The sequence below is a fragment of the Mobula birostris genome, chromosome X (assembly GCF_030028105.1).
Source record: "Mobula birostris isolate sMobBir1 chromosome X, sMobBir1.hap1, whole genome shotgun sequence".
Lineage (NCBI taxonomy): Eukaryota > Metazoa > Chordata > Chondrichthyes > Myliobatiformes > Myliobatidae > Mobula > Mobula birostris.
The window spans coordinates 58,663,281-58,683,848 of NC_092402.1; the positions used below are offsets into that span (position 1 = coordinate 58,663,281).

Genomic DNA, 20,568 nt, shown 5'->3' on the forward strand with positions numbered 1-20,568 from the left:
TTTACACGCCACTGATGCGGATCATTCCATATATAGAGTGTTACGGTTACAGAGAAAGTGCATTGCAGGGAGACAATAAGTGGTAAGGGTCACAATGAGATAGATTGAGAGATCAAGAGCTTGCTCGTACAAGCAATCCATCCTAGAGTCTGAACACAGTGAGACAGAAGCTGACCCGAAGCCTGGTGATACATTTTCTCAGAATTCTGCCTGATGGGAGAGGGGAAAAGAAAGGGAGAGGGGAAAAGGAAGGTCCTTAATTGTGTCAGCAATGCTGGTGTGTTGCATGTCCCTGAACTGTGTCTTCACCAACATGCACAAAATATGTTCCATCCCATTAATGAGTCATAGAGTCATACAGCAGGGCAACAGCCCTTCAGGTTTGGTGCCGAGCAGCTCACAACCATTTATACTGATCGTGCACTGGTCCCTTTTTATCCTTCACGAAAATTTCCATCAACTTCCCTCCGATTCCACTCCTCACCCACAATTTACAGCATGGCTTTGGTTGTGGGAGGAAAGCGGAGTGCCCTGGAGAAGCCCGCACAGTTTCACAGGGAGAGCGTGTGAATTTCTCCCAGACAGCGCCAAAGTTCAGGATTGAACCTTGGTCTCTGGAGTTGTGAGGCAGCGGCTACACCCCCTCTACTACAGTGCCACCCATAAGCAGACCACAGTGTGGCTTGCTTGTAACCTGAAACAATCTTTTTCAATATGCACCTTTTCCTGATTTTTTTACTGAAAAATTCCAGGATTTTGAAATGATTCCCATTTGGTCCTGACTGTTCCTCACCCTGGCAGGCAGCATTCTAAGTCCTTGCTGCACATTGTGGTCTCCTACTTGGACATCCTGAAAATTTACCCCGACAGCCATCATGGAGCTTGCCACTTTCTCTGCGCCCCTCACCCCCAGGAAACATTTGACCTCTTGGTTGAACCCACTGCCGGGTTAGTCGGCTTCAAGTGGACTCGGTGTGGGAATTCCAGCAAAGAAATGGCAGGTCACTGCAAGTTACTAACTGGATGGTGTATCTGGGTGTCCTGCTGATCTCCTGACAAAGGTATAGAAAGCAATTCAGGAAATCCATGAGGAAATTCCTGGTGACCCTTTCCATACTGTTCCACTGTCCAAGTCCCAATCATTCAGTGAATAGAAGCCATAATCCCACATTTTTGGGCCAGTCATCACTGCCGCCTGGTCTCCCCATATTGTTAGAAAAGACAATTGGCTGTCTAGTCTTCTTCCACCTCCACTCACTTCTGAGCCTCTCTGTTCTTCAGTTTTCTCTCTCATCTATCTCACCTTTTACCTCCTGCTCCCTTACTCTGTCCCCATTAGACCACTGATCACCCAATGTCCTCTTCTTGACTCCCAACCATATGTCACATTGGCATGGTAAGTCATTCCTTTGCCTTGGGAATGGTCCTTCCCTTTCATCCCTTGGATCCCTTTGACACCATGACCTTGGGATTAAAGTTAGTTTATCATAGCCACATGTGTGGAGATATGGTGAAAACTTTGCATGCTATCAATACAGATCATTTCATTACAGCCATGCACTGAGGTAGTACAAGGGAAAGCAGAATGCAGAAGGAAGTGTTACAGAGAAAGTGCAATGCAGGCAGACAATAAGGTGCAAGACCACAATGTGGTATATTGTAATCTTATCGTATTCGGGGATCATTCAAGAGTTTTATGATGCTATCCTTGAGCCTGGGGGTATGTTCTTTTAGGCTTTTGTGTCTTCTAGCCAATGGGAGGGGGAGAAGAGAGAATGTCTTGGATGGATGGGGTCTTTGATTACGTTGGCTGTTTAACTGAGGCAGCAAGAATTGTAGAAGGAGTCCATAGAGGGAAGGATTTTTCCATGATGTGCTGAGCTGTGTCCACAAGTCTTTTCGTTTTCTTGTGGACTTGGACAGAGCAGTTCATTTTCAACCCGTGATGTATCCAGGTAGGAGGTTTCCTATGATGCATCTGCAAACAGGAGCTGGTGCACCACCCCACTTCCTGAAGTCAATGACCAGCTTTTTGTTTTGCCAACATTGTTGTCATGACACCATGTCATTAAGCTCTCTATTGCCTGTCACCTCTAACCTGATGTTTGTCAGTCTGTTCTCTTCTCAAATCCACCTTCCTTGCAAGTGGCATTTGTTGTGCCTGAGAAACACCGGTGATTAAAAGTGATGGAGCTGAATAGAAGAAAAGATGGCCCCTGAACTCCACAAGGTGTTTAAGCATGTGTTGGATCTGCACGTTAATTAAATTCATTGGAGGAGTCTCAGGCTGGTGATTATCCATTCTGTTCCTGCTGCGATTATCATTAATGACCTCCCATTTGATTTCTCTGTTTCAGAAAGCAATCAATTTAAATTTCTGCATGTAGCAAATTGTTCTTAAAATATAGAACATCAGCTATACAACATGGAAAAGGCAATTAGGTCCAATCAACCACGTCTGCATTTATTTGAGGTTTCCACCTTTCCTCGGGTTGCCCTCCCTTCCCTCTTCCTCCCTCGTGTGTCCAACCTCTCTTCAAATGCAGTGGTACAGTTGCCCCAACTGCTTCCTGTAGGAGTGAGTTTCTCATTCTCAGTGCTCTTTGTGTGAAGTGCAAAGAGGTAGGATTGTAGTAAGATTTCTTGATCACCCCCCCCCCCATACACAGACCCCAGTGACCCTGTGATCTCAGTCCCTGAGGCCAATATGAGAGCATCTTTCAGGAGAGTGAACTTCCAGAAAGCATCTGTACCTAGCTGAGGACTGAGGACCTGTGCTAATCAACTGGCCTGAGAGTTTACTGACATCTTTAACCTCTTGCTTCAGGAGTCTGAGGTACCCACCTGCTTCAAGCAAGCATCAATCATACATGTGCCTAATAGGAACCTGATAACTTGCCTCAATGACTGTTGTCTAGTCGAACTTAGATCCACTGTGATGAGGTTAGTCATGAAGCATATCAACTTCTACCTGAGGAACAACCTGGATCTGTTCCACTTTGCCTACCGTCGCAACAGGTCAATGGCATTTGCCATTTCATTGGCTCTCCACTCAACTCTAAAGCACGTGGACAGTGAAGATGAATAGGCTCAGGATTTAACACTATTTTCCCCTCAAAACTCATCACTAAGCTCCAAGACCTTGGCTTCAATTCCCCCCTGTGCAACTGGATCCTCAATTTCCTCAGTGGCAGACCCCAATTATTACAGATTGGCACCAGTATCTCCTCCACAATCACCATCAGCACCGGAGCACCACAAAGCTGTGTGTTTAGCCTGCCCGCTCTACTCACTTTTTTTTGTGACTGTGAGGATAAGCACAGTTCCAATGCCATATTTAAGTCTGCTGACAACACCACTGTTGTTGGCCAACTCATAGGTGGTGGTAATGAATTGGTAGATAGGAGGGAGATTGAAAATCTGATTAAGTGGTGCCACAAAACAACCTCTTAATGAGCATCAGCGGAACTGAAAAGCTGATTCGCGACTTCAGGCGGATTGGTTCAGGAGCCAGTCCTCATGAGGGGATCTGAGGTGGAGGGAGTCAGTAGCTTTACATTTGAAATGAAATGAAATATCTTTATTGTCATTGCATAGTACAATCTGTCATGCACCAATACAGTGAAAATGAGGTTGCAACTCTCGTACTCAATGCTATAAAAGAACAAATAAAATCAAGTAACCAGCCAGTACAAACAACGTCCAGCATTTCTTGGCATTAATACATCCGAGGATATGTCCTGGGATCAGCACATAATTGTCATCATAAAGCAGGCATGACTGCACCTCTACTTTCTTAGAAGTTTGCATAGATTCACCATGTTACCAAAATTCTTGCCTGGTGTGGGAACACTGATGCCCAGGAATGGGAAAGCCTACAGAAAGTGGCAGATACAGCCCAGTCCATCACAGACAAAGCTCTCCCAACCCTTGAGCACATTTACATGAAGCACTGCCTCAACAAAGCAGCATCAGTCATCAAGGACCCCTAACCCCCATCCAGTCCATGCTCTCTTCTCATCACTACCATTGGGAAGGAGGTACAGGATCCTTGGGTCCCACACCACCAGGTCCAGGAACAGCTATTACCCTTCAAACATCAGGCTGCAGACTCACTTCCAAGAACCCTTTGCAACTCATGTTCTCACTATTATTTTTATTTGCATAGCTTTTTTTCATTTGCTTGTTGGTTGTTTGTCCGTCTTTGTTTTTTTTTTGTAAAATTCTATTGTATTTATTTTTCCCTGTGCATACCTGCAAGAAAATGAATCTCAAGGTAGTATATCGTACATATACTGTATGTACGTTGAGCTATGATCTTTGAAGTGTACAAGATTATGAAAGTACACAGCTTCGCCCAGGGTCAAAGCATTAGGTGACGTGCATTTAAGGTGAGAGGGGTGAAGTTCGAAGGAGATGTGCAGAGCAAGTTTGCACAGGGAGCAGTGGGTGCTTGGACTGTGCCCCCGGGGTGGTGGTGGAAACAAATATGTATGACGGAGGCACTTAAGAGACTTTTGGATGTGCAGGGAGTGGAAGGACATGGACAGTGAGTAGGCAGAAGGGATTAGTTTAGTTACGCATTTAATGACTAGTTTAATTAATTTGGCACAGCATTGTTGGCTGAAGAGCCTGTTCCTATGCTGTACTGGTCTATGTTCAATGATCATTGGGGAAGTTCCTTCTGAAATCCCAACTGGACTCCTTTGTTATTCTCCTTTACCGATGGCCTCTGCTTCTGCTGTTCCCTGCAACTGGAACCATCCTCTCAATGACCTTCCACTCTATCAAAACCCCTTACAGGGTGATTCCTTGGTCTCCTTCCTTCCAGAGAAAGAGACCTCGTCTGCCCATCCTTCCTTGATCTGTAAACCCTTGTATTCCTGGTATCATCCTCATCAAACATTTCAAATCCTGCAGTCCTTCCAACTTTTCTTTTTTTTATCTTTCCCTTTTTGTGGCATTTTTCTGCATGTCGTTTAATTCTAAATTCTTTCCTAATCCATGAATTTCACTGATGAAGGAGGGAGAAATTTGTTCCTGCACTCTACTGATGCCTCACTCCCTCCACTGTGTCTTTGCTATCTCATGCTCTCAACCATCTTAGTAGTGGTGATACAGGGAAGGTCTAGCCATTGGCACCTACTGAAGGAGGTTTTTCTCATTGTATCCCATTTCATCTTTCTCCTGCACACTATTTCCCATTGTACACTAGCAGTTCATCACTGTAGTTTTTGATGGTTGTACAGAATGTTTTGATGGTTGTACACAATGTTTTGACGGTTGTACACATTTGCTCCACCTCTCCTCCGCCTAACATGGCTGGAGTACCCACCACCTGGTTGGGCATTCTTCCTGGTCAACAAGGCATCAGAGCCCACACTGATGGATATCAGCAGCCTAACTTCAATGTGTAGGCTGCTATGACAACCACTCTGGTTGGGTATGGAGCTCCCCATGACAGGCTCTATCCAAAACGTGTCCTAATTTTTCAGCTGCACAGTGCAAGTGTCCAACTCTGGCCCGATATCAACGAAAATGTTCGGCCCCATGCTCCCTTGATGGCAATTGTGTGAGAGATGAATGCATATCATGTGCAGGATGAAACGGTCTCAAGTTTATCTGACAAGCATTTGATGTCTCTTAAAATTCTAAAGCCCAGTTTTTTGCAGGTTCGGAGACACAAGAGATTCTGTAGATGCTTGAAATCTAAAGCAAAACACGCACACACAAAATGCTGGAGGAACTATCCCCTGCCAGCTTGTGCTCTTTCCCCTCCCCCCACTTCTGTACCCTTCCTTTCCAGTCCTGATGAAGGGTACAGAAACGTTGGCTGTTTATTCCCCTCCATAGATGCTGCCTGATATGCCGAGTTCCTCCAGCATTTTGTGTATTCTGCACTTTCTGTCTGTGTTAATTGTTGATTAATGTGTGTCTTACAGTAAATAACAAGTTTGGCTTGAGATGCAAGAATTGCAAAACCAACATCCACCATCACTGCCAGTCTTATGTGGAGTTCCAGAGATGTTTCGGCAAGATTGTAAGTCTGAACACTAAAGAGGGGATATTCCTCTTAACAATAAGCAAGGGGGAAATATAGTGTGTAAGCAGCACTAGTGTACAATGGACAATGGTGTACAATGGGAAAAAGTGTGCAGGAGCAATAGTGGGCAAGCTGAAATTGTGTATAGAGGGCAGAAGTGTATAGCGAGCAATATTGTGCTGGGTCAATTGTTTATGATGGGCAGTCGTATACAATGGACAGTTGTGTACAATGAGCAGTTCTGTGCATTGAGTAAGATTATACAGTAAACCAAAGTGTAAACCTCACTAAGTGCAATAGAGTGTAGTGAGCAGTAGTGTTTTAGGGGCAACCGTGTAGTGAGCAGTGGTTTGCCGTGAGTATTTGTACGCAATGGACATTTGTGCGGAAAAGGCACAATGATGTGCAAGAGGGAATTGTGCCCAGTGGGCAGTTGAGTGCGATGCGAGTTGTGTCCAATTGACTGCTGGTTATACTGACATCACTTGCCCTTGGAGTCAAAGGAAGGTCAGGTGCTGCGTGGCTGATGTGACCTTGCCTATTTTATACCCAAAGTTCCAATCAGCCCTTCATACTCTGTTAATGATCATTACTGGACTTTGCATCCTCGATCGTCTTTCTCCAATCCCTACACTCCAGGAAGATTTTTTTAAACAAGAAAACTTTTGACAGTAATATTTTTCAAAGTAGCTTTCTCATTAAGATCCTGCCTTGGATACAGTTGAAGGGTGAACTTGTGTGTGATAGTGACTCTCAAGCTGAAGCAGAGATTCGATTAGAGCACTCGAAGTGTGAGTTCCTCCCTCTGTTTATTTTTCATGACCTGACTCCACGTGGTCACTTCCAGGAGGGACTGTGGATTCTTTAACAGGCAGGATTTTACTTCTCACAGGAAAAGACGATAGAGGGAGACCATTCAGCCCATCAATCTATGCTGCTCAGCAACTGATTCTTTCCCCCTTCACTAATTTTCCCTATAAACCATTTTCCCCCACATTCCCATCATCTCCCCTCAGATTCTACCACCCACTCACACACTGGGGGTAATTTACAGTGGCTAATTAACTTACCAACTCCACACATCTTTGGGACATGGAAAGAAACCAGAGCTCCTGAGGGTGACCCGCACAGTCACATAGAGAATGTGGAAACTCCACACACAGACAGTGCCTGAGGTCGAGATTGAACCCGTCCCTCTGGTGCTGTGAGGCAGTGGCTCTTACCCTCTACACCATTGTGCTGCCCATCCAAGTCCTTCTGAAGACCAACACCTTTCCACCCAGACCTGGTTCCTGGCTGTCTTTTCTGCCTCATCGACCTGGAGTGCTGAGTACCCTTGTCTGCCCTATGTATTGAGATGTCTCACTGCAGAGATCGGCGATTGGGTGTAAGAACGTCCAGATCTGACGTAGTGTAGCAGTAAAGGTGTGACAAGACAAGACAGAATATATAACAGCAAGAGAGCAGCAGAAAGAATAGAATCGCTGGAAAAATGGTAAAAGGTCACTGTTAAAAACTTTTTAACTGAATGCACAAAGTATTCAGAATAAGGTAAGTGAATCAGTGGTATATCTTGAGATTGAATTGAATTGAATTGACTTTATTTCTTACATCCTTCACATACATGAGGAGCAAAAATCTTTACGTTACATCTCCAGCTAAATGTGCAATGTGCAATCATAGTAACTTATAATAATTTATAATAAATAGAACAGTCAATATAATATAGAGTATACTCAAATCAGTGTGAGTTCATCAGTCTGATGGCCTGGTGGAAGAAGCTGTCCCGGAGCCTGTTGGTGCTGGCTTTTATGCTGCGATACTGCTTCCCGGATGGTAGCAGCTGGAATAGATTGTGGTTGGGATGACTTAGGTCCCCAATGATCCTTCAGGCCCTTTTTACACACCTGTCTCTGTAAATGTCCTGAATCATGGGAAGTTCACAACTACAGATGCACTGGGCTGTCCCCACCACTCTCTGCAGAGTCCTGTGATTAAGGGAAGTACAGTTCCCATACCAGGCAGTGATGCAGCCAGTCAGGATGCTCTCAATTGTGCCCCTGTAGAAAGTTCTTAGGATTTGGGGACTCATACCAAACTTCTTCAACCGTCTGAGGTGAAAGAGGTGCTGTTGTGCCTTTTTCACCACACAGCTGGTGTGCACAGACCACGTGAGGTCCTCGGTGATGTGGATGCCAAGGAACTTGAAGCTGTTTACCCTCTCAACACCAGATCCATTGATGTCAGTAGGGGTTAGCCCATCTCCATTCCTCCGGTAATCCACAACCAGCTCCTTTGTTTTTGTGACATTGAGAGAGAGGTTGTTTTCTTGACACCACTGTGTCAGAGAGATGACTTCTTCCCTGTAGGCCACCTTGTTATTGTTTGAGATAAGGCCAATCAATGTAGTGTCGTCGGCAAATGTAATTAGCAGATTGGAGCTGTGGGTGGTGACACAGTCGTGGGTATACAGGGAGTAAAGGAGGGGACTCAGTACACAGCCCTGAGGGGCTCCTGTATTGAGAGTCAGAGGGTTGGAGGTGAGGGAGCTCATTCTTACAACCTGCCGGCTATCTGACAGGAAGTCCAGGATCCAGCTGCACAAGGCAGGGTCAAGGCCGAGGTCTCTGAGCTCTATGTCGAGCCTGGAGGGAATTATGTTGTTGAATGCTGAACTGTAGTCCAGGAACAGCATTCTCACATAAGCATCCCTCTTCTCCAGATGTGTAAGGATGGTATGTAGAGCAGTGGCTATTCCATCATCTGTCGATCGGTTGTGTTGGTAGGTGAATTGTAGAGGGTCCATTTTGTGTGGTAGCATGCTGCAGATGTAGTCCTTGACCAGCCTGTCAAAGCATTTGCTTATTATTGAGGTGAGTGTGACAGGACGCCAGTTGTTCAGGCATGTTACCTTGGTCTTTTTTGGTACAGGGACAATGGTGGATAATTTGAAGCAGGAGGGCACTCTACACTGGGAGAGGGAGAGATTAAAAATGTCTGTAAACACACCTGCCAGTTGTGCCGCGTACACTCTACCCACCCTGGGATGCCGCCTGGTCCTGCGGCCTTGCGACTGTCCACCTGTTGGAAACATCTGTGTACCTCAGAGATGACCAGGTTGCAGGTTGTAGTGGTGGCTTTCCGTGGACGCTCAAAGTTAGCGACATTGAACCGAGTGTAAAAGTGATTTGAGCTCATCTGAGAGAGAGGCCGCGATATTGGCAGCACTACTACGTTTGGCTTTGAAGTCTGCGATGGTATGCAATCCTCGCCACAAGTCACGTGTGCTACTCATTGTGAGTCTTGACTGAATCTTGACCCTGTATTGTTTTGCAGCCTTGATAGCTTTGCGCAGATTGTAGCTGATTTTCTTGAGCTCTAGTTGATCGCCAGCGGTGTAAGTTCGATGTCGCACTGTAAGTGCTGCTCACACGGAACTATTGATCCACAGTTTCTGGTTCAGGAAGACCCTGATCGACTTCTGGGGGACAACATCGTTGATGCACTTCCAGATGAAGCACGTGACTTCATCCTTGAACTTGGAGACATCCTCATCATGGAAGATATTCCAGTTGGCGTCATTTATATGGTTATATGGTTAAAGCAGTCCTGGAGCATGGAGGCTGGATTGGTTGGACCAACAGTGGACGGTTTTAACTATGGCCACCTCTTGTTACAGCTTCTGCCTGTACGTCGGCAAAAGCAGGATCGAAGAGTGATCTGATTTTCCAAAAGCGGGGTGAAGTGAGCTTTGTAAGCTTTGCCGAAGGAAATGTAGCAGTGGTCAAGTGTGTTATAGTCATAGTCATAGTCATAGTCATACTTTATTGATCCCAGGGAAAATTGGTTTTCATTACAGTTGCACCATAAATAATAAATAGTAATAGAACTATAAATAGTTAAATAGTAATATGTAAATTATGCCAGGAAATAAGTCCAGGACCAGCCTATTGGCTCAGGGTATCTGACCCTCCAAGGAAGGAGTTGTAAAGTTTGATGGCCACAGGCAGGAATTACTTCCTATGATGCTCTATGTTGCATCTCGGTGGAATGAGTCTCTGGCTGAATGTACTCCTGTGCCCACCCAGTACATTATGTAGTGGATGGGAGACATTGTCCAAGATGGCATGCAACTTAGACAGCACCCTGAGCCAATAGGCTGGTCCTGGACTTATTTCATAATTTACTGGCATAATTTACATATTACTACTTAACTATTTATGGTTCTATTACTATAGACACCACCGTCAGAGAGTCCAGTTCCATCCCCACAACATCACTGGCTTTACGGATGAGTTTGTTGATTCTGTTGGTGTCTGCTACCCTCAGCCTGCTGCCCCAGCACACAACAGCAAACATGATAGCACTGGCCACCACAGACTCGTAGAACATCCTCAGCATCGTCCAGCAGATGTTAAAGGACCTCAGTCTCCTCAGGAAATAGAGACGGCTCTGACCCTTCTTGTAGACAGCCTCAGTGTTCTTTGACCAGTCCAGTTTATTGTCAATTCGTATCCCCAGGTATTTGTAATCCTCCACCATGTCCACACTGACCCCCTGGATGGAAACAGGGGTCACCGGTACCTTAGCTCTCCTCAGGTCTACCACCAGCTCCTTAGTCTATTTCACATTAAGGTCGTACATAGAAACATAGAAACATAGAAAATAGGTGCAGGAGTAGGACATTCGGCCCTTCGAGCCTGCACCGCCATTTATTATGATCATGGCTGATCATCCAACTCAGAACCCCGCCCCAGCCTTCCCTCCATACCCCCTGATCCCCGTAGCCACAAGGGCCATATCTAACTCCCTCTTAAATGTAGCCAATGAACTGGCCTCAACTGTTTCCTGTGGCAGAGAATTCCACAGATTCACCACTCTCTGTGTGAAGAAGTTTTTCCTAATCTCGGTCCTAAGAGGCTTCCCCTTTATCCTCAAACTGTGACCCCTTGTTCTGGAGTTCCCCAACATCGGGAACAATCTTCCTGCATCTAGCCTGTCCAATCCCTTTAGGATTTTCTACATTTCAATCAGATCCCCCCTTAATCTTCTAAATTCCAACGAGTACAAGCCCAGTTCATCCAGTCTTTCTTCATATGAAAGTCCTGCCATCCTAGGAATCAATCTGGTGAACCTTCTTTGTACTCCCTCTATGGCAAGGATGTCTTTCCTCAGATTAGGGGACCAAAACTGCACACAATACTCCAGGTGTGGTGTCACCAAGGCCTTGTACAACTGCAGTAGTACCTCCCTGCTCCTATACTCGAATCCTCTCGCTATAAATGCCAGCATACCATTCGTCTTTTTCACCGCCTGCTGTACCTGCATGCCCACTTTCAATGACTGGTGTATAATGACACCCAGGTCTCGTTGCACCTCCCCTTTTCCTAATCGGCCACCATTCAGATAATAATCTGTTTTCCTGTTTTTGCCACCAAAGTGGATAACTTCACATTTACCCACATTAAATTGCATCTGCCATGAATTTGCCCACTCACCCAACCTATCCAAGTCACTCTGCATCCTCTTAGCATCCTCCTCACAGCTAACACTGCCACCCAGCTTCGTGTCATCCGCAAACTTGGAGATGCTGCATTTAATTCCCTCATCCAAGTCATTAATATATATTGTAAACAACTGGGGTCCCAGCACTGAGCCTTGCGATACCCCACTAGTCACCACCTGCCATTCTGAAAAGGTCCCGTTTATTCCCACTCTTTGCTTCCTGTCTGCTAACCAATTCTCCATCCACATCAATACCTTACCCCCAATACCGTGTGCTTTAAGTTTGCACACTAATCTCCTGTGTGGGACCTTGTCAAAAGCCTTTTGAAAATCCAAATATACCACATCCACTGGTTCTCCCCTATCCACTCTACTAGTTACATCCTCAAAAAATTCTATGAGATTCGTCAGACATGATTTTCCTTTCACAAATCCATGCTGACTTTGTCCGATGATTTCACCACTTTCCAAATGTGCTGTTATCACATCTTTGATAACTGACTCCAGCAGTTTCCCCACCACCGATGTTAGGCTAACCGGTCTATAATTCCCCGGTTTCTCTCTCCCTCCTTTTTTAAAAAGTGGGGTTACATTAGCCACCCTCCAATCCTCAGGAACTAGTCCAGAATCTAATGAGTTTTGAAAAATTATCACTAATGCATCCACTATTTCTTGGGCTACTTCCTTAAGCACTCTAGGATGCAGACCATCTGGCCCTGGGGATTTATCTGCCTTTAATCCCTTCAATTTACCTAACACCACTTCCCTACTAACATGTATTTCGCTCAGTTCCTCCATCTCACTGGACCCTCTGTCCCCTACTATTTCTGGAAGATTATTTATGTCCTCCTTAGTGAAGACAGAACCAAAGTAATTATTCAATTGGTCTGCCATGTCCTTGTTCCCCATAATCAATTCACCTGTTTCTGTCTGTAGGGGACCTACATTTGTCTTTACCAGTCTTTTCCTTTTTACATATCTATAAAAGCTTTTACAGTCAGTTTTTATGTTCCCTGCCAGTTTTCTCTCATAATCTTTTTTCCCCTTCCTAATTAAGCCCTTTGTCCTCCTCTGCTGAACTCTGAATTTCTCCCAGTCCTCAGGTGAGCCACTTTCTCTGGCTAATTTGTATGCTTCTTCTTTGGAGTTGATACTATCCCTAATTTCTCTTGTCAGCCACGGGTGCACTACCTTCCTTGATTTATTCTTTTGCCAAACTGGGATGAACAATTGTTGTAGTTCATCCATGCAACCTTTAAATGCTTGCCATTGCATATCCACCGTCAATCCTTTAAGTGTCATTTGCCAGTCTATCTTAGCTAATTCACGTCTCATACCTTCAAAGTTACCCCTCTTTAAGTTCAGAACCTTTGTTTCTGTTTTAACTATGTCACTCTCCATCTTAATGAAGAATTCCACCATATTATGGTCACTCTTACCCAAGGGGCCTCTCACGACAAGATTGCTAATTAACCCTTCCTCATTGCTCAAAACCCAGTCCAGAATAGCCTGCTCTCTAGTTGGTTCCTCGACATGTTGGTTCAAAAAACCATCCCGCATACATTCCAAGAAATCCTCTTCCTCAGCACCTTTACCAATTTGGTTCACCCAATCTACATGTACGTATCTCCACGAGTGCTCAACTGGATGTGCTGACAAAACTTCAGAGAGACTTTCGTCAGCGACGCTCAGTTAAAGTCACCGGTGACGATGACTGGCATGATTCAATCACTATTAATAGGCACATGGTTGCAAGGTGAACAAAGCTTCAAATACTCAGGGGTATTTGAAAAATAAAAGAAATCTGCAGATGCTGGAAATCTGAAATAAAAACGGAAAATGCCAGAATTTCTCAACTAGTCAAGTCGCATCTGTGGAGAGAGAAACGGGGTTAATGTTTCAGGTCCAAGACCTTTCTCTGTGGAAAAAGAAACAGGGTGTGATGAAGGATGTTTGATCTGAAACATTAATCCTGTTCCTCTCCCCCACGGATTCTGCTTGACCTGCTGAGTATTTAAGACCATGAGACATAAGAGGTGAATTAGGTATTCAGCCATCAAATCTGCTCCGCCACTTGATCATGACTGATATATTTTCCCTCTCAGCCCCACTTACCCGCCTTATCCCCATGACCTTTGACATTCTTACTAATCAAAAACCTATCAACCTCCGCTTTAAGTATACCCAATGACTTGGCTTTCATGGTTCTCTGTGGCAATGAATTGCACAGTTCACCACCCTCTGGCTAAAGGAGTTTCTGTTCTAAAGGGAATTCCTTTAATTCTGAGGCTGTGCCCTCTGGTCCTAGACTCTCCCACTTGGAAACATCCTCTCCATGTCCACTCTATCTAGGCCTTTCAATATTCAATAGGTTACAATAAGAATCCCCTCATTCTTCTAATTTCCAGCAAGTACAGGCCCAGAGGCATCAAACGCTCTGCTTATGTTAATACTTTCATTCCCCAGGTAATTATCGCGATCCTTCTCTGTACCATCTGCAATGCCAGCATGTCCTTCCTTAGATAAGGGGCCCAAAGCTGCTCGCTATACTCCAAATGTGGCCTGACCAATCCCTTATAAAACCTCAGCATTACTGGACACCCTTGCTTTTATATTCTTGTCATCTCATATTGAAGGCTAACAGTACATGTGCCTTCTCTCAGTTTTGTCTGATTTTATTCAAGGATACTTGATACTTTGAAAGGTCAGGCAATATGGGAAATAAATTCTGATGGCCAAGAACGATCTGGAAATGTATGGTGATTCTAATAATAAACTGGTGTACAGCGGGAATCAATAAATGGCGGATCTGCCTAGTTTTAGGAAGGACAGGATAATGAATTTATCAATGGGTGAATCACAACAGTGTGATCCCACCGACACTTGGTGAACTGTCTTCATGAGTTCCAATTTCTTTTCCATCCAGCCCCCTGGTTTCCGCCGAGCATACAGCTCTCCTCTCTACAGTAACCAGCAGTTCGCCTGTATCAAGGAGCTCCTGCCCTTCTGTAAGTGAACATTCGGACTTGTGAGTGTGTTGTGTGCTTGGACCTCCAAAGCATTTATTACAGTGGATGATATCAGCATTAAGCAGCCCAAGCAGATTGTCAGGGCAGCTGACAAAAAGGGAATTATGTGCCAACAAACCCATGTGTATTCTGCAGTGTTACTCGTGAGTGTCTTGAAAACCTATGTATTGTACGTAAATCTGCTGGAGACACAAAAGCCAGTGGAGAGGTAAGTTATGAGGAAGACAAAGAATTCATGAAGGGCTATAAGCAATTCAAGTGAGGGCCCAAAGGGTGGCGGGTGCAATATAGGAAGTATGACATCATCGACTCTGATAAGAAAAGTAGTAAAGACAATTACTTAAATGATGTAAAGCTATTAAATATTGATGTTCAGAGAGATCTGGATACCTCATCACATACAAAAGAACACAAAGTTTGATTGCAGTTAGGGAAGTGGCAAATCAAAGGTTGGTCATAGAAACCTTTTGCCACATTTTAGAACGAGAGACCTGGCACTTATCCTAACAAGCGGAACAAGTGCTACACCTCCTCCCTCACCACCATTCAGGGCCCCAAACAGTCCATCCAGATAAGATGACACTTCACCTGTGAGTCTGTTGGGGTCATCTACTGTGCCCAGTGCTCCCAGTGTGGCCTCTTATATATCGGTGAGACCCGACGTAGATTGGGAGACCGCTTCGCCGAGCACCCACACTCCATCTGTCAGAAAAAGGGGGACACATTGGCCACCCATTTTAATTCTACTTTCCATTCCCATTTTGACACGTCCATCCATGGCCTTCTCTCCTGTCTCAATGAGGTTGGAGGAGCAACATCTTATATTCCATCTGGGTAGCCTCCAACCTGATGGCATGAACATCAATTTCTCAAACTTGGTGCTTCTCCCACTTTTTCTTTCTTCCATGGCCTCTGTCCTCTCCTAATAGATTCTCCCTTCTCCAGCCTCGTATCTCTTTCACCAATCCACTTCCCAGCTCTTTACTTCACCCCTCCCCACCTCCCGGTTTCACCTATCATCGAGTGTCTCCCCCTCCAGCCATTCTAACTCTGACTCTTCATCTTTTTCCCTCCAGTCCTGATGGAGGGTCTCGGCCTGAAACATTGGCTGTACTTTTTTCCATAGGTGCTGCCTGGCCTGCTGAGTTCATCCAGCATTTTGTGTGTGTTACAGGGGCATTGACGATGGGGCTACAATCTCATGAACCCATGAACACTAACTCACTATTCCTCTTATACGCTATCTATTCATTGTAACCTACTGGAGAAGGCGGGGCAGGTTGGATGAGGAGGCCCCTTAATTATTGCAGAAGTATACCATTCTGGAAGGTCACATGAGTGGCTGCAGTGTTACTGATGTGTAGGGATGTAATAGAACAGTACAGAAAACATTGACTGTGAATGCCAAGAGTGAAAAGGCATTGCACTATTTATTCTTGTAAATAGTTTTTGTTATGAATAATGTTTATTTTGGTCATGAAAAGTAAAAAAAATAACTGAAGTTAATTTTTGTGTTGCACTGTACTGCTGACACAAAACGGCAAATATCACGCTAAATGTCAGTGACAGTAAGCCTGATTCTGACTCAATGTACAAGGATGGCCCCAGAATTGAGCAGCCTGGTTGGCCGGTCCCAGCTGATCGTGATGCTCTCCTCAGGCAGAGGGATGACCCAAACAAGGCCTGGATATTTATGAAAGAGTGCAACAGACACTTCTGGGAGAAAAGATCCCTCTTCCCATTTCTTTAGAGTTACCAAGTTCCACGGGTGATAATCTGTTATGGAACTCCAAAAGAGTGGGCAGGATATGGAAGAAACTACTTCAAGGCTTAGACCAGAAACATAATAATATGGGATTGAAGGCTGCTGAATGTGCAGGGGGTTGTTTGTGAGCTGCCATAAACAGGATGAGTGGGGGCTTGTGGGGTAAATAAGCACCAATATGGCCCCATTGGACCAATGATGCCCTGTCACCCTGCTGTTGGCTCTGTTTAATTCCCTGTTCCTTCTGCCTCAGCTGTGGCAAATCGGTCGGACCCCGTTTATGAGACCCTCAGGACAGGAGTCGTGATGGCGAACCGTGAGAGGAAGAAAAACTCTGAGGACAAAAAGCATGTGAGTGTCGGACCCCATGTAAGATGGGAGGGGGTGGTGGTGGGGGCAGGGAGGGGTTGGGGAGGGCTGAAGTTGTGCTCCCCTGCACCAGCAGCTCAGGCGTGTGCCAGGGGTCGAGGGAGCTGAGAGCTAGAAGCTCCTTGAGAGAGCCCTGCGTTTTATGATAGGTGTGGAGAACTGCAATGCCAGCTGGGAGAGAGACACAAGTGAGCTTCTGCGTTAAAGTTCTTGCTCTTGCAAACTGCGCAGTGGCAACTGGAGGTGCCTGAGCAGAGGTCACAGCAGCGACGGGGGAGCAGCCTTCTCTTTGTCTCTGAGCTGGACCTTGTTGACTGTTCACCGTTTTGTTCTTTGACCATCTATGGCTCTTGATGTGAGGCATCTGTTTGTTAACTCCTGTGTGTGAGCTGCACAGACACACCCCCATCACCTCCTTCTGGTACCTCTCCTCCTTCCCTTTCTCCCATGGTCAAGTCTCCTCTCCTATCAGATTCCTTCTTCAGCCCTTTACCTCTTCCACCTATCACCTCCCAGTTTCTCACTTCACTCCACTCACCCATCTTCCTCCTCACTGATCACCTGCCAGCTTATTCTCCTTCCCTCCCCACCTTCTTATTCTGGCTTCTTCCCTCTTCCTTTCCATTCCTGCTGAAGGATCTCAGCCCGAAATGCTGACTGTTTATTCCCCTCCATAGATGCTGCCTGACCTGCCGAGTTCCTCCAGCATTTTGTGTGTGTTGGACTTATTCATGTCCCGAAGCTGCAGCCATGGAGGTGCCTTTGCATCACAGCAGGTGGCAGAAACCTTGGGCCAATTTTTACACCAATTTTTACCACAGAAAACATACAAACCAGACGTATTACAAGTTGGTGCGCCAACTGTTCTAACCGAGACTACAAGAATCTGCAGAGAACTATAGACACAGTCCAATCGACAACGCAAACCAGCCTCCCCTCTATTGACTCTGGCGGCCTTTCCTGCCGCCTCAGGACTGAAGGTGATTGGCACAAGCACTAGAAGTGACCTGAGGAAACTGATGCTGTGAGTGGTTGAGCTGTGGAATTCAGTCATTGGGGAGGATTCTGTCATAGCATTCAGAGGGATCTGGGTAAGTATCTGGAAGGAAGAGAGTCACAGGGCTGTAGGAGAGGGTGGGTGAATTGCTCTTAGAGAGAGCCAGTACAGACTCTATGGGCTTCACCTCCCTTCTGTAACTTTTCTGCGGTCCCATGAAACTGTCCCTGAAGACCGTCAAAAGTCAAATGCATATTGATGGCTTTAGCAGGAAAACTATTTACTTCCTACCATCCAGCACTGTTCAAGGACAGCCGTGGTCCAAACTATGCTTGGAGTCCTGTTGCTCAGAGTGAGAAGGGTCTCAGTTTCCTCCCGCATCCCAAAGATGTACAGGTTGGTAAAATGTCGGTGAGGGGTAGACTCTCGGGAAGTTGGTGGGAGTATGGAGAGAATACAATGGGATCAGCGTGGATGGATGGTTGATGGTCAGCAGAGTCTTGGTGGGCCGAAGGGGCTCATTCCATGCTGTGTGGCTGTGCTGGTGAACCAGCTCCAGCTTCAGGAGGGATCAGACGTCTCCAACCCTGTGAGCACCACTCACATCCAGTTGGGCCGCTCACCCTCCATCCCTCTGAGCCCATGACAGTGGGGTGTCTGAGAACTCCCTCCCTCGTTCCTCCCTCCTCCACCAGACTCACTTTGTTTCAGTCCTGCACGGAGGGCGCCTTTGGCAAAGCTGACAATTGGAGAAGGTGGCGGGGTGATAACTAGAGACACAGAAGGAGGAAATTCGGCCCATTGGATCCATGCCTACTCCTGAGAACCAACTCCATTGATCTCACTCCCTGTTTTCTTTCCCTGTACGACTGTAACCTGTTCTCTCCACCTTCCCATCAACTCCTCCCAGATCTACCCCTCACCAACATACTGTATCAGCCAATTAACACACTGATGCATGTGTCCTTGGGGCACCCATAGGAAACTCATGCAGGGCCAGGGAGAACATGCAAACTCTGTCTGCTGTGCCATCTGCACTCCTGAGCTGGATTGGAGGCATGCTGGGGCAAGGGCAAGTTAAGTCAGCAGGTGTCCTTCTCCAATGAACATTTATGGCCAAATTGTCTTTCAAACAATTCAATGGCTGCACGATAATGTCTTCAGGTTGCTATGGGCCTCCCTATAGAGTGCACCAGAGGATGCTGATAGCAGCTTTTAATTTACACGTTCGTTGGAGAGCTGAGGTGGACACCTGACCGTTCGATTATCCAAATTCCCAAATTCTGGATAGCAAGTCCAGTGACATAACCATGACTATGCTAATGTCCGATTGAGAGATCTTGGGAGATCTGCACACTGTGCTGTCCAGAGCTGACTCCATCACTGTGAACCGTCATTGACAAGGTTGGGTAGCTGGTCTTTGCACCAGCCATGGTGTTGGTCCTCAGAGGCCTCCTTCCTTCAAGTGTGCGCTCGTAGTTGCCCTTGCACCAGCCAGGGCATTGGTACAAAGGACCAGTGATGCAAGAGCACTTGAAGGTCAGCATGCTCACACTGGGAGCTTGATGAGATTTGGTACAGTATGTCACCAATGATTCTAGCAATTTTCTGCAGATGCACCATGGAGAATAGACTGACTGGTTGCATCAACATCTGGTATGGAGGGGCCACTGCACAAGATCAGATAAAACTGCAGAAGGTTGTGAACTCTGCCAGCTCCCGGGCACGAGGCTTTCCACTGCCGAGGGCATCATCAGAAAGCATTGCCTCAAGAAGGTGGCATCTATCATTAAGGACCCCCATTACCCAGGACGTGCCCACTTATTACCACCATCAGGGAGAAGGCCCAGGAACCCGAAGACACACACTCAACATTTTAGGAACAGCTTCTTCCCCTCTGCCATCAGATTTTTGAACAGACAATGAACCCATGCACACTACCTCACTATCTTTTTGCTCTCTTTATTTTATTGTAATTTATATTTAATGTATTGCACTGTACTGCTGCTGCAAAACAGCACATTTCCTGAGATGTGCCAGTGAGAATAAACCTGATTCTGAAGGGCCTGCTTCTGAACTACTCTATTACTCTGTGGCATTCGCGACTCGGATTTCAGGGCCAGCTCATCGGTGGTCCTGGTTCTGCTATCTCTAACTCGTGACTGGTCCACGCGTAGACCTCTCGGTTGCACCCACTCCTCCCCTGCGCCAGTACGTTCTGGTTGTGTGCCCAGAGTGTCGGTGCCTCTTCTCAGCCTCTCCCTCCCACTGGGCTGGTAGCTCAGAGATGAGGAGGACCTGTGCCTCCTCCCCATCCCGGCCTGCTGGGAGAGGGGCGTTAACTATCGCCTTTGCCTCAACGAGCAGACTGGATATGTGGACCTTGGTCCCACTGGTGTTAGTTACAAGGATTTGGGAAGGGACAGGAGAGGGGTTAGAGTTCTGTAAAGGTCAGAAAACATCCCACAAAAAGCACACAGGCCTAAGATAGAGGTTTTTGTGCATTTACAGTATAGAGAACAGTACCGCTCTGGAACAGGCCCTTTGGCCAGCGATGTGGTGTCGAACTAATTAAGTGAATGACACCCACTCCCTTTCATCTTCACAATGTCCATATCCTTCCATTCTTTGCATTTCCAGATGCCTCTTTGGTATTTGCCTCCACTACCACCCTTGGCAGTGCATTCCAGGCACCCACCACTCTGTGTGTAAATAACTTGCCCTGCACACCCCCCTTGAATGTTCCCCCTCTCACCTTAAATTATACACTTAATATTAGACATTTCTCCTCCAGAAAAAAAGGATACTGGCTGTGCCTTTCTTAATCTTATCAACTTCTATCAGATCTCCTCTCATCTCC

At 46.0% G+C, this 20,568-nt stretch overlaps 1 protein-coding gene across 7 annotated transcripts in view; it reads left to right on the forward strand.

Moving 5' to 3' along the window:
* Positions 1-20,568, forward strand: part of stac3 (SH3 and cysteine rich domain 3) — an 82,408-nt gene that overhangs the window by 39,066 nt on the left and 22,774 nt on the right. For all 7 annotated transcript variants that reach the window (XM_072248862.1, XM_072248856.1, XM_072248859.1 and 4 more), the window contains 3 exons: positions 5,943-6,040; positions 14,475-14,556; positions 16,596-16,693. In XM_072248862.1, coding sequence (XP_072104963.1) covers positions 5,943-6,040; positions 14,475-14,556; positions 16,596-16,693 — 278 coding nt within the window. The remainder of the gene's footprint in view (positions 1-5,942; positions 6,041-14,474; positions 14,557-16,595; positions 16,694-20,568) is intronic.